Source organism: Chionomys nivalis, chromosome 24 (assembly GCF_950005125.1).
Source record: "Chionomys nivalis chromosome 24, mChiNiv1.1, whole genome shotgun sequence".
Classification (NCBI taxonomy): Eukaryota; Metazoa; Chordata; class Mammalia; order Rodentia; family Cricetidae; genus Chionomys; species Chionomys nivalis.
Window position 1 is genome coordinate 15,974,631 of NC_080109.1, and position 13,294 is coordinate 15,987,924.

Below are 13,294 nucleotides of genomic sequence, written 5' to 3' on the forward strand. Positions count from 1 at the left end.
GTGTGACAATGTCCCCTTTGGGTAATGTATCTGTTCATCGATGAAGACAATCAGAACCGAACATCTTCATACGAGGCAACATGTACACTCTTAGATATACATGAGTGGCCTAAAGATGACCATGACCCTAGGCCAACCTCAGAGCCTAAGGCAGGGGGAGGCCTAGTACACTGGCAACTACATAGGAGGCAGAATGGAGTAACGACCGCAGAGCCAACGCTGCCCAAGGGTACATGGTCTGAGAACAGAGGAGGGATAAAATCCCAGGACAAGAAACTCTAGCAAGACAGTTTCCCTCTGAGCACCACGTGTGGCCCATCAAACTATCCTCCATCAAGATGCTCCTCCAAGCAGCCTGACTCTGGTTGAGGGTTGGGGTGTGGGGGGGTGGTTTATGTTGCCCTAGCAAGTCTAAAATCACTTTCTGTTTATCTTCGGTCTTCAAGATTCTGATGAGGCCAGATGGCAGTGGTGAGCTGATGGGGGAACCTAAGGGAACAGGGTTCTGCTTGTACTGTTAAGGAACAGAGACCAGGTTCAGTCACTAATCTGTGTATTGCCTAGGGCCAGAGTTCACTTGCTCATGCCTGCATGACCTCTCTGAAGACTCAGAGCAGAGTGCCAGTCTCCAAAGGCTTGCTTGGTAGCAGAGGAAATACAGAAACCCCCTTGACTCTGTTGCTAAGGTTTTTCTATATTCCCCAAACTCTGCTATCTCAGAGGCTGAAATCAGTGGCCTCACTCTGTCTTCTAACCACATTCTTAGCAGAAGGACAGAGATGATCTTTGAAGACACTTTGTATTTCAAAATAACAAAGTAAAACTTATTTTTTTAAAAAAACTGCATGTGCCTTCTTGGGTCATGAGGGTATCTCACAGTCTGAGTGTAAGATTTTGATGCAGCTGCTTTTTATATAGGTAGGCGATGAAGCGCAGCCTATTTGCTATTTGTCAAAGTTAGCGAGTCTTTTGGATTTCAGGAAATTCTATAGTTTCAAAGGTTCTCCTGAAGTCAATGATCCATTACTGGCCTATGCATTTTTATCACTGACTCAAAGAGCGAGACTTTTAACTTTAAAATAGCATAGAGAGGAGGGAATGAAACAAAAAGTGGTTGATGTTATTCAGAATCCTGGAAAAATGATGTGTTTTACATTGGCAATTTCTTTTTCCAAGTCCATAACTCTATTCATTTCCAAAGAGAGCTGGTTTTCATCAATCGACAATCCTTCTTCCTGACGAATCAGTCTGGCCACAGAAATCATAAAATCCACATAGGCTGTGCAAGCCTGCAAGAAATAAGTAGTAAGTTGTTGGGGGAGCTTTCTGATATTCATCATGGAATATAAGGGTTTTTAAAACATTAATTTTTGGTATCAGAAAAAGCACAATAAAATGGAAATAGTTTCTAAGTGCTAAAAGAAATGACTTGTACAGCTCCTTTAATTAGAGCAGAGGCATAGCAATAAAATATCACTTGGAATGGTTTAATTTATGGTCATTTGCATATGGAGACTATGTTATTTTCAATACAGTTATTTGCTTTTATAAAAAATATAGTTGTAAAGCATTTGTTAAATAATTATACAATTACTTCCTTTCCTTTAGTAAATCTTTTCCCTCAGGTTGACACACACACACAAATATATATATATATATATATATATATATATATATATATATATATGAAAGTATTTTTTCAACTATTAATGAAGAGGCAGTTACAAATTCATATAGTATGATCAGGACATCTTCATATCTTGGGCAAAGCTAATTTTTTGAGACTGTTCTAAATGGTTAATTCAACAAACAACCAAAGGTTCTAATTTTCTCCATTTTACTGTGAAGTTGTACTAGAAGATACCATAGATTTGATGCCATATTTCTTCCATAAGCTCAATATCTTTGTGTTTTATCTTCAGATAAGCAGAAGCAATAAACTATTTGCACTGCTAAGATTTTGTGAATTATATAAATGCATTATTTAAGTCCAGCGACATTAAAACCAGGAGAATTTAGTCCTTCTTTTGCTAAGTTTCAACACCATCCTACTTATTAGATATTATTATGCATCAGTAATTAAAAAATAAACTCTGATCATTTAAAATTTACCTAAATTCAAATTTCTGGCAGGAGCTTTACTCTTAGTAGAGCAGGTCACTATCAGCAGGAGAAATCTATCACACAACTTGGGGCTAAGTGGAGCCTTTGATGCTTCCAAGACTGGATATCCGGGTAAATACAAATGAAGGCTCTAAGGTGTGCTAAAAGGGTATACCATTCTCAGCTTCAGGAAAGTTCTATATCCCTGCTAATGCTTTACATGCACAAAGGGCACCCTTCTATTAGATTCGAACAGAGAGGTACTTGAGTGCTTGCTGGTGTTCACCATCAAACATAAACTAAACAGCGAAGTGAAAAGATGTTATAATGCAAGAGCATTATACAAAATGTATAATTATTATAAATCTCTAAAACTCAATGTACAGCTGCTACCTATGACCCTCACTAAATCCTGAATAGTTTCCTGGAGACGTGGACTTTCTCTTTAGAGGGATATATTGGAATGTTATGGCTATGCAGAGAGTGTTTCCATCCATGCTTTTTAGCAGCAATGAAAGATAATTTCGCATAAGTTATTGCCAACTTCACTCTTTTCCCATTAAAAGCTAATCAGAGTTCTTGTTTTGCTTTAAAGTAAGCAAGTATGTCTGGGTTCATACCTCATGGGACCACATAGTCCAAAGTATAAGAATGTAGTGTTTTGAATTAACTGTATTTCAAAGCATATAAATCCATCTGCTTCCAGTAGGGAATGACTCCTGGCTTGTGAAGGAGATGATAACTTTAATTTTCTAATCTCAGTCTTTTGAGATTTCTCTTTACTATACGAGATGCATGTTTGTTAACGAGGAGAGGAAACAACAAGAATCCTTCTGTGTTCTTTGTTGATTCTGCAGTCTAGTTCTTGCTCTTTACATATGTACCTGATGACTGTGGAATCTTGGCGGATGACATCACAAGACAACCCTTTAGACCTGCTGAACTGGTGAATGCTCCTATTGTTAGCTCAGGACACACTTGCGTAGAACACACACTTCTCCTTAAAACATGGATTTTTAACATCTTTTCTTTCCAAATTCCTGCAGTAGTTGTCAGAACTCAATCTCACTGCTCCAACAGTCTAAAGCGAAGGCCTTAACTTTTTCTCATTTTTAAGCATGTAACATGCCAAATGATATCAAGTATGCAGATTTGGAGAAACTGAGATATTTTTGAAAGTCAAAATTAGTTTTCCTTTCTTGTGATTTAGAGAAGATTTAGTTAACAATGCAGGACAAGAATGAGCTCTTATCTTTTAACAGTTGTGTCTTTGAAGAGACCGTAAATCAGGGATCATTTCAGTGGAGAATAACCTGAAAACATCTAATACTAATAGCCCTTTGTTAGAAAAGTGGATTATAAATTCTAACCCCAACAACAGTAGTTTGGAAGGAACAATTGCTTTGAAAAGGCTGTATAAAATCCATCCATATAGAGGCAATTTTGTAGGCTTTTAAACCACACATTAACAAAAATATTATTTACTAATCCTATCATCATGGATTATTGCTTTAATAAAAATGATTTCCATTTTACAGTAGCAGATAATGGTGTTTCCACGCTAGATCCCCCTAGCCTGGGAGAAAAGCTCATATTTATTGGAATTGCTAAAGAGGAACACAACAGCAATGTAAGGCCATTTACTACTGTACTTTAGCCTTGAATATCATTGCTAATGAATGGCATCAATAGCCACAAAAGAGAAGAAAGCTCTCCAGTCAGATTGGCTGATGTCCGGGTATCATGGTGGTAACCCATAAGAGCAAGAGTTTTATGTCTAGATATTTTGGTTGTAACACTCAGCTCTTATCTGACTTTTCCTTTTTCAGAGGAAAATCTACAAAATGTAGACCAGGAAGTAACTGAGGAGTCACAGAACTATGTTTGAGTTAGCCATTAATGCTGGGGATATTTAAGTGATATTCAGGAAGCTTACTGATTGAATACTCAAACTGTACCAAGGACACCAAGCAAGAAAGATGCTTCCCATCTAAGGGGCTCAGAAACTTCTATAAACAACATACAACTGCTGGCACCAAAACTTGCTCTCCACAGAGGGCTTGCGAATGAGAATTGCATACCTGCTCCTGGGAACCAAGGATGAGACATAGCTGAACCTAAAAACAAGTCTACAACAGAACTTAAAGAATACAGGACCCAGGAGGATGTTCTCCACCCAGGGAGAGAACTGAGGCTGTTGGTAGGTTATCAGAACGAACCTGGAGGTTTCTATAAGATTTCAAAGGTTTTTTGCTGATGCAGGGAACCAGAGTTTTCACAAACTGCTTTTAATTTCTAAAAATTCTCTTCTCAAATTTACTAAGCTGAAAATTAAATGGCCCTTTATATTTTGTTAAATGCATATCATATACCAGAGCTGTCTCTTTCTGGGTGCCCAGAAAGAAGAAAATGAGGCCAACAGTTTTCCTTTTACGATATGAATGCCAATGCTAGGACACAAGAAACTACGGCCAGATATATTAGCTCAGAAGCTTAAAGTACACATTTCGTCTATGACGAGAGGCCATCTTGCAACTCATCTTAGATCTCTTGCCCTCATCAAGTCTATCACCCGCTTCTGCATAAATAACCAAATGAGCCCTTCTACATCACAGTAAGCCCCCCCCCCCACTCCAGCCAGAAAGATCTTTTTAAAAGCCCAGTTGAATGGAATCTAAATTGCTCATCCACTCACTAATTTGTTAGGACATCACCATTTTATTTTTATCTTCATACTTCCTCAACTTACAGTATGTCCTTCCATCATGTCCTTTTTCACTGCTGTTTTATTCCTGCATTACTTAAATTCAATGGCAGCAAAAATAATGTCTCCAAATTCCCACTGCCTACAAGAGTTGTTACAATGATATAAATGCAATGGATATTTATTAAATGAAAATATTGAAGTTAAAATATAAGTGTATTAAGAAGGTTTCACTCATTTCTACTTGATCACAACATCTCCAGACCATAGCAGCATTCATTAGCTTACACTTTGGGTAAACCAGAAAGCAAAATCTCTACATTTAATCTCAGTTTGCTTGAGCATGCTCATCTCTACGATGACAAATCTCAGTTTTCCCTTTTTCCTGGAGTTTATTAAATTTGGGGAAGGGGAGGAATCTGTCTTTTTTCTCTCTGATTTAGATCCACAGGCCTTGGGTCATTTCATTCTGGCTTTGATAGACTATTGCCATATTTCAAGCTTTTTATCCTCATCCCTAAAATGCCTCCCTGTTTTATGAGCCCGCTAGTTTGAGAAGAGTTCTAAGTCAATGCATAGCTCTTGGCTTTCTCTCTAACAGTGCCTTGCATCACTACAACACATAGCTTCACATTTCCCACTTCTGTCCCTCCTCAGATTCAACTTCTTATTAGCAGATTTCCTCATTTTATTTTATCCCTAAATACGTGGTTCAGTGAAGTATTTTGTTGATGATTAAATAAAAATGTAAAATAATCATGATGGCTTTTCTTTGAGAGTGGAATGTGAGAACCGAGTTCTGTCATAGGTGTGCACAGTATAGTTATGGGAACTACTACCCTCGCCTATTCTGCCTTGTCAGATGAACATTTGCACAGAACATAAGAATATCTACAATCATAGGCAGATATTTTAGGTTTCCAGTCTGCAGGTTTCTTTACAAAGAAGGAGAAAATAATTAGCCTTAATGAAGTAAAAAAGTAGATAAAAAGCAGCCTTGAGTCCAACCTTAATTCATCCGCAGCACAGAGCCGTGGGGGCTTTCTTAAGGAGGAACATTTCTGAAAAAAATTAAGATGATTTTTCTTTATATAAGAGGGCTTTCTCATGTGAGATGGTTGGCTGGAATTCCATTGTTGGGAATGATTATCACTTATGGGCAATGTATACCCTTCACATTGTTTTCTCAGAATAGATATTTACATTTTTGCTTTGTACCTCATTACTTCTGTCTTTTGAAGAACAGTGTATCATTAACTAGCCATAAATTCTCTTGCCAAAGGGAAACTCTAGCATTATAGACTCCTTGCTAAGCTAACTTTGAGAACAGTGTCATTAAAAGCAGACATGTTGTACATGCATTCCTTTCTGAGGAGTTCTCCTACAGGCAATTTCTTGAGATTCAATATGTACCCTCATTGTCAAAAAGCTAATGAAGAGAACAATTACAAATTTTATGATTAAACTGACCTCATAGTATTCCTAAATGGTATGTCTAGGCTATAGTGGCCACTAAATGAAAACAAAATCATTCTCAGACTGATGGAAATTAAGTCATCTGGGAACTGATGATATGCATAGTCTTTAAAATACAAAGTCAGCTGGGTGGCGGTGGCGCACACCTTTAATCCTAGCACTCAGGAGGCAGAGGCAGGCAGATCTCTATTAGTTCAAGACCAGCATGGTCTACAAGAGCTAGTTCCGGGATAAGCTCCAACACTACAGAGAAACCCTATCTCAAAAAATTAAAAAAAAAATTAGAATGCAAAGTCATATTGGGTTCATGGAGCTTAAATCCAATAAGTCATTAAAATACCATTCATAAAGATGTGTGCATTGATAAATTCTTTTCTGCTCATTTTGCATATCTACTCTTGTCGGATGTATTTCTGCCTAATGTCTTAGTGCATTCTCTTCCCAGAGGACCAAATGGGCCCGAGTTAATCAGTCTTCTTTTCTCTCACCAATATGTTCTGGAGACTGCAACTCCCCTCCAATTCCAGAGAGAAAATGACTAAAAACCATCTGATAAAAGCCAAATTTTCTTATCCATATTATTATTCTATCTGAAATTTTAGAATACTCAAGAAAAAAAGATGCTGAGGAAAGAAAGTTACTTTTGATAGCTTCACTGATACATTGCTAAACATTTAAAGGAAAACTAGTATCAACATTTTTCAAATCTTCCAAAAACTGAAAAGTGTAGAAAAGTTACAAACAATTTTATGAGTCCAACTCTGATCCCAAAGTCAGGCAAAGTAACTGTCATAAAAGAAACAAATATCAATGGACAAATATCCATGATGATGACCAGAGTTGAATCCTCAGTAAAATGCTGATGAGTTTATTATAAGCATTTGAAAGAATATAAAAAGACTTTTTTCCATGATTAAGATAAAGTTATATGCAAGTATCATTCAATAATAATCAATAGATGTTACACACTACGTTAACCAAATGAAATACAAAACCACATGGTCATCTTAATGATGGTACAACTCAACATAATTCCTTTAAAAAAGCTTTCAAAAGCCTAAATTCAAGAGACATACTTTAGCATAGTCAAGGCCACAAGGACAAGTCCATGGTTAACATGAGATTTACTGGTGAAAAGCTGAACACTTTCCCTCCAAGGTGAGAAGCCTGACAAGCATGTCTGTTCAAGATAGTACTAAAAGTACAAGACAGAGCATAAGGCAAGCACAAGAAATAAATGGTGTCTGTATAGGAAAGGAAGCAGTGAAATAAACTGCCAACAGCGTGATCTCATACACAAAAAACGCTAAAGGTGTCATCAAAAATAGAGTTAGAACTGAGAAGAGCTAAAAAAAAAAACATACGCACAAAGAATTAGTAGCACTTAGGCAAATAAAAATTGAATTACTTGACGTAAAAATGAAAAATAATCCAATTCACAATAGCATCAAAAACAGGAGTAAATTCAGGTGATACTTGCTAACCTCCTTTCTATTTAGTGGGAGCAACATGACAGCCTCATCAGCCTACACCACAGAGTAAACCCTTACTCAAATCCAAAGAAACCTACTAGTTAAAAAATGAGAAGAATTGTCCAGCACTTCCCTTCTTTTCTATTCCCCTTTGGCCTTAAACATGAATATGGCACAATGAGCCAATTCCGACCAGGCAGACTAATGTAAATTCCAGAGGAGGCTGATATTAGAAGTATAAAATTCAAGGCCACTGAGGCCACAGGGAGTCCCATGTGTCACTTGGACTGCTCGCTTTGAGGTCGGAAAGGGAAATAGAAATACTGTCTCAGCTTTAATGCAGAGGGGAGGGGAGGGACCTGGTTCTGCCTCAACTTGATGGGCCAGGCTTTGTTGACTCCCCATGAGAGGCCTTACCCTTTGGGAAGAGTGGAGGAAGGGTAGGAGGGAGAACCAGGGTTGAAAGGCAAAATGAAATTTAATTTTTTTCAAAAAAGAAATACTGTCTTTCACTTCAGTATTATAATTTTGAGTATCTTTTCCACTTCAGCTCAGACAAAACCCAGTCCAGTACCAAGTTACTTGTTTAAAGAGACAAGCAAGTCAGTGTCAATCAATGAGCTATCTAGATGATAGCTACACAGGCACAGAAAATGATGCTCCATCTCCATGGAGTGACTTAGAATTTTAATTCTACAGACACAGCCAGAAACATGTGCCACCAGGTGACGGCCCCAATGCTGTAACGGATGGACAACAATTCAAAATTTAAAATAAAATAAGTCTTGCAGCTGAAGTAAAAATGCCTCTGTATCAGATGCAAACCCCAAACGGCCAGTTTGTCACCCGTCTGACATTATGAACTAACACTGAAGATGAAATTCACAAAATAGTCTATCATCTTTTGCCACCTTGACTATTAGGTCTATTTTGATATCAGAAATGTTAAACTATAAATTAAAAACTAAGAATTGGGAAAAACTGACAGTTTATAAGAGTACAATTGTAAATATAACAGCTTGGGCTGAAATTGATAAGAAATGAGCTGACATTCTTCTCTCGCTTTTAATTCCGTAACAGGAAATAGTTGGACCCTTCCTAAAGCCAACAGCTGCAGCCCACACGGAAACTAGATCACTCAGACATCCTATAGCCATTTAATTATCTGTTGTTAAAGGTTGTATGACCTTAGATACTATCCTGTTTGGACTTTTCTTGATTTTAGTGTTGTGTCTCCACTCAAACAGATAGTTTACTCCATGTTATTTGAACGTAAGATGAATGCAAGACACAACCACATTTAATGAGTAATTTTAACCAAGAAGTGGGTTCATTCATACAACGACAATGTGACTCTTGAGGATCAAGAAAAGCAATCATAATTCTGTTCTGTGTTTCCAAAGAATTATGAGCAAAGGACCTAAAGAACAAACATCTTCCTTCTGATAGCTAATCACACTCAACATTTCTGGTTTTGTCTACTGGGGCTCCCTGTATCAGTAAGAAAGTACACGTTCACAATAGCCTAAGGCAGGAAAGCTTGTGAGCTAGTAAGAACACAATCCAGGTTAACAGCTGTGTGGGATGTGATGTCCATGGCTTCAGTGCTATGGGAAAGGGAGTAGAAACTCCTATCTGCCTAGCTCTCTAGAAAGGTTCTGGGAGGGTACCTTCCCCTGTACCAATCCATCCCTCGTCCTTACTGACTATGGTTAATCTAACACTTTTTGCTTTTCTTTAAATGATCCATCTGAGATGTGAATGGAAACATTGAAAACTAAGTTTTAAAAATTTATCATATAACTTAAACACTAAGGATCAAAATTCACGTGAGGAATTCCCAGCTTCCTTATTGACTTCCATTGGTCTAGGGGGAACGTTCCTTCTATCAAAGGAGCTCCAGCACTGTGCGGCTTTGATATTTCCCCAGCAGAGAATGTAAGGAGTTTTCAATTTGGCTCTCGTTCTTTTCGCTATTAAAGCTCTGCACAGATGGCTCTGCAGTCTGTGGCTGATTCTTTTCTCTCTCTGCTTTGATTTACCTCTTTATATATTTCAGTACACTCGTAGTAGTCTCTGGAAGGGAGGCCAAGTCGAGGCTGGTCAAACTATAAAAAATATACATCAAAGAAAAACAAATTATTCAGCAAGTAAAACATTTGGATAAACGACAACTAGGCCCACTCTCCCTGCTGTTTGTAAGTGTAAGAGTCAGAAATGGAGTAAATAAACAGCTAGGAAAAGGATTTTACACTCCTTGCAAGTGATAAATGCATGGGCAGGAACGCAATCCGGGGGATTTCATTATGTATATGTGAGTGAAAACTAAAAAAACCAAAACCAAAACAAAACAAAAAAACTTGAACTAAAAATATCCTGGGAATGATTTTAAATTCAGAGCAGAAAGTAAAAGCAAACCGAAGAGTATGAGGATCCTGGCCCAGGGAGCTACCAGATTCCACAATGACAGAACTTCCCAGTTTCTGGACATTCTAATATGGTCTCTTTTGGGGCATATTTGTCTGCACCACCCTTAACTGGGGTACATTCTAACTGGTAGAAGTAAACCGTGTCTTATTCGAGTGTGTGGTAGTGGAGGCATGTAAAACGGCTACAATCACTCTACAATCGATTTGCCAACGTCAATCTCACCAGAAATTTTTGAGATTGTCTACCAAAAAGGCAGGGATAAGCCGTCCTCTAAGACGTCCCCAGAGGTCTGGGCTCAGACGGATTTTAGCAGGTGCGGACAGTAGCTGGGCATGTGAGAGAAAGCTATGCCACTCTTGTGTTTCTGCTTCACCTTGGGCGCTGATGTGAAGGGCAAGTGGTCACAGTGACAGATTAGCGAGGCTGCTTCCTATGCGGTGAATGACAGAATGGATACATTGTTAAATGAGGGTACTGCCAGATGGAGGTGGGAATCTCTCATGGTTTGAGGAGCCCAATGCAATCTGAAGGAAACATACACACAAAGAATGTATAGAATGTGTAGGAAGGACTGCCCCGCATCTCCACATGAAGGCCCTTAAAAGGACTTTTTTTCCTCACCTGAGATGAAAAGTAAGTAAATCTTCAGTGAGAAACCAAAACTGCATTCAAAATCCCCTTCAGGGCTTTTTACTTTAAATCAAAGAAGAATTTTTGGTTTCCAGTCCTACATTACTTTATGTAAACCAAAGCATGAAACGTACAAAGGAACTGGGAGTCACTTTCATAATAAGAGGGCCCTAGGGAGCCCTCTAAAATAGAGACAACTGTGTGAGAGGTGAGTGTCCAAAGCATATCACTAAAGACCCTTTGAACATGGAGCTCCAGGACTGAGAGCCGCAGCATGGATTTATTACCCCCTTGTTCATGCAGTGAAAGGGAGAATTGGCATTCCTCAAGCATCAATGAAAACAACGCGCATAGAAATATCATTACGACATAGAGAGAGCTTTGGCTGCCGGACACACACACTTACATGAATTATATGGTGGGTGGAATTCTTATCGTCAGTGCCAACGAAAAAATTAATGAGGACTTTTTTCCCATATTTAGAATTTAGTTGTGCAATAGCTTTCTCAGCAGTCCAAGAAGTACCTAAAGGAACAGAAGGCGAAGCACATTTTCTGAAGCTGTGTTTCACTAGCAGGGCTGTAACGTGGAAATTATTAATTTCAAAGAGAGGGAAACTGTCTTACCGTAAGTCTGGTCCCAGTTTTCTGATGCTACTGGCCACCCGTATATATCTGGTAACAGTTTGAGTAAAGGTTGTCCGCCTCTGTTATCAATAGCAGCTTTTTGGAACAAGGAAAATCAATTCAGAGTGGGGTTATGCATATTCTGCTCATAGTTTGTTAGCAATCTGCGCGTATGTGAAGTAAAGAACACTTACACTCGTTCATACAAGACCTGTACAAGGTTTTTGCCTTCTGCACTGCTACTATGTCTTCTGTTTTGGGTTCTTCAAGGACATCTGAAATAGGGCATTCAATAAAATGCATCAAAAGAATTGCTGAGTTTTAGTTGCTATTAAAATTTTTTCAACATAGGTCTAATTAAAAATAAATGTTTTCTCTCTCCCCACTCCCAAATCCTGAGAAAAACCAAGCCATACTTCATAGAACAGAAATGGGGTTTGCTCCTTTAGGCATGTTACATGTATGTCTTTTTGAGTGGGCTGTGAGTGTATGTGTGTATGTTTCAGAGTAGACAAAGCCTGGTAAAATCTTCAGCAACCTTAACGCAGCACGAGACTGAGTCGGGGAGTCAGTGGACATGGTTTAGTAGCAACTATGAAACATTTCCCTTCTATAAAATGTCACGAAGATACCATCACTAGGGCTGAAGAGTTTTAGAACACGCATATTTAAAATTAAAGCAGAGAAGGTTAAGAGATGTCATCACATCTGTTTTGGTGTCTACTACCCTCAGAGTGATGAGATAGAGGTCTGCAAATCCTGGAGAAAACATCAACTCTAATCTTTTGCAATATTTCCTGTCATGGCCGACAAGTACGTCTTATAGAAAAATGGCTGTCAGAGGAAAAAATTCAATTCTCAGACACAATCAACACTAACCTTTCAAAACGACTTCTAGCTCATCTCTTAAAATATCAAAATTACTGTATCGGGAACTGGTCTCGGGAATGACGTTGCGTTTCAACCAGCCTCCGCAGGCGTATTTGAAGAAGTCTGTACATGGCTCAGCAGAGGCATCCATGTTCTGGATCAGTCGAGCAGCTGCAAGACCAGAGAAAGGACCCGGTGAAATGAAAGATGCTTGCTTAACTAGACTGGGCAGAGAAAGGAAGGCTCTTCCTTCTTCACATCACTGCGCAGAGAGGCTCCTTCCTTGTCTTTATAGAATAGTTCATCTGATGGCATCATGACTAGTTCATGTCTGTAGCCTCCTGTCCCTTTACTATTATAGCATCTTCATTTGATTCTGAGTGACTTAAGTCCTCCATCCTAAGTCCTCACCTTTCTTTTCTATGTCTCCTAGCACCTAGCTCTCGCTATGCGAACTTCCTGCTGTTTACTACTTCAAGGAGAAAGAATTACAGGATTACTTTGTTATTGCCATCTTGGTGTCATTCTGCAAGCCGGTAACTTTTACTTGCTGTCTGCTTTTCTTTCTGGGTGTTCTGTCTTTCAAATTATCTCTGAAACTCCAGAGGATGCAGGACTGACTGCTAATGAATTTTTATCAGCTCAATAAGGATCTGAAACCTAACATTCGTCTTTCTGTCTTGCTTGCAGTTCTTTAGATTTTTATTCTATTTTAATTTTTTTAATGTGTGTATACACACATGCCACAGCATGAATGTACGGTCAGAGGACAACTTGTGGAAGTTGGTGCTCTCCTTCATCCATGTGGGTTCTGGGATCAAATTCAAATGGCCACATTTGGCAGCAGGAGCCTTTGTCCACTGAGCTATCTCTCGGATCCCACGTGCAAAATTCTGTACTTAAAATTCATGCCCAATTTGCATTTGTTTATGGAGAATCTGTCATAAAATTGGTTGAAAGTTTGCAAGATTTTTCTGAAGTTC

General features: G+C 38.6%; 1 protein-coding gene across 3 annotated transcripts in view; it reads right to left on the bottom strand.

Annotated features, from left to right (window-relative positions):
- Positions 1-13,294, bottom strand: part of Mme (membrane metalloendopeptidase) — an 81,131-nt gene that overhangs the window by 38,101 nt on the left and 29,736 nt on the right. For all 3 annotated transcript variants that reach the window (XM_057756982.1, XM_057756983.1, XM_057756981.1), the window contains exons 4-9: positions 12,321-12,482; positions 11,636-11,716; positions 11,442-11,537; positions 11,222-11,340; positions 9,798-9,863; positions 1,155-1,289 (exon numbers count right to left, since the gene is read on the bottom strand). In XM_057756982.1, coding sequence (XP_057612965.1) covers positions 1,155-1,289; positions 9,798-9,863; positions 11,222-11,340; positions 11,442-11,537; positions 11,636-11,716; positions 12,321-12,482 — 659 coding nt within the window. The remainder of the gene's footprint in view (positions 1-1,154; positions 1,290-9,797; positions 9,864-11,221; positions 11,341-11,441; positions 11,538-11,635; positions 11,717-12,320; positions 12,483-13,294) is intronic.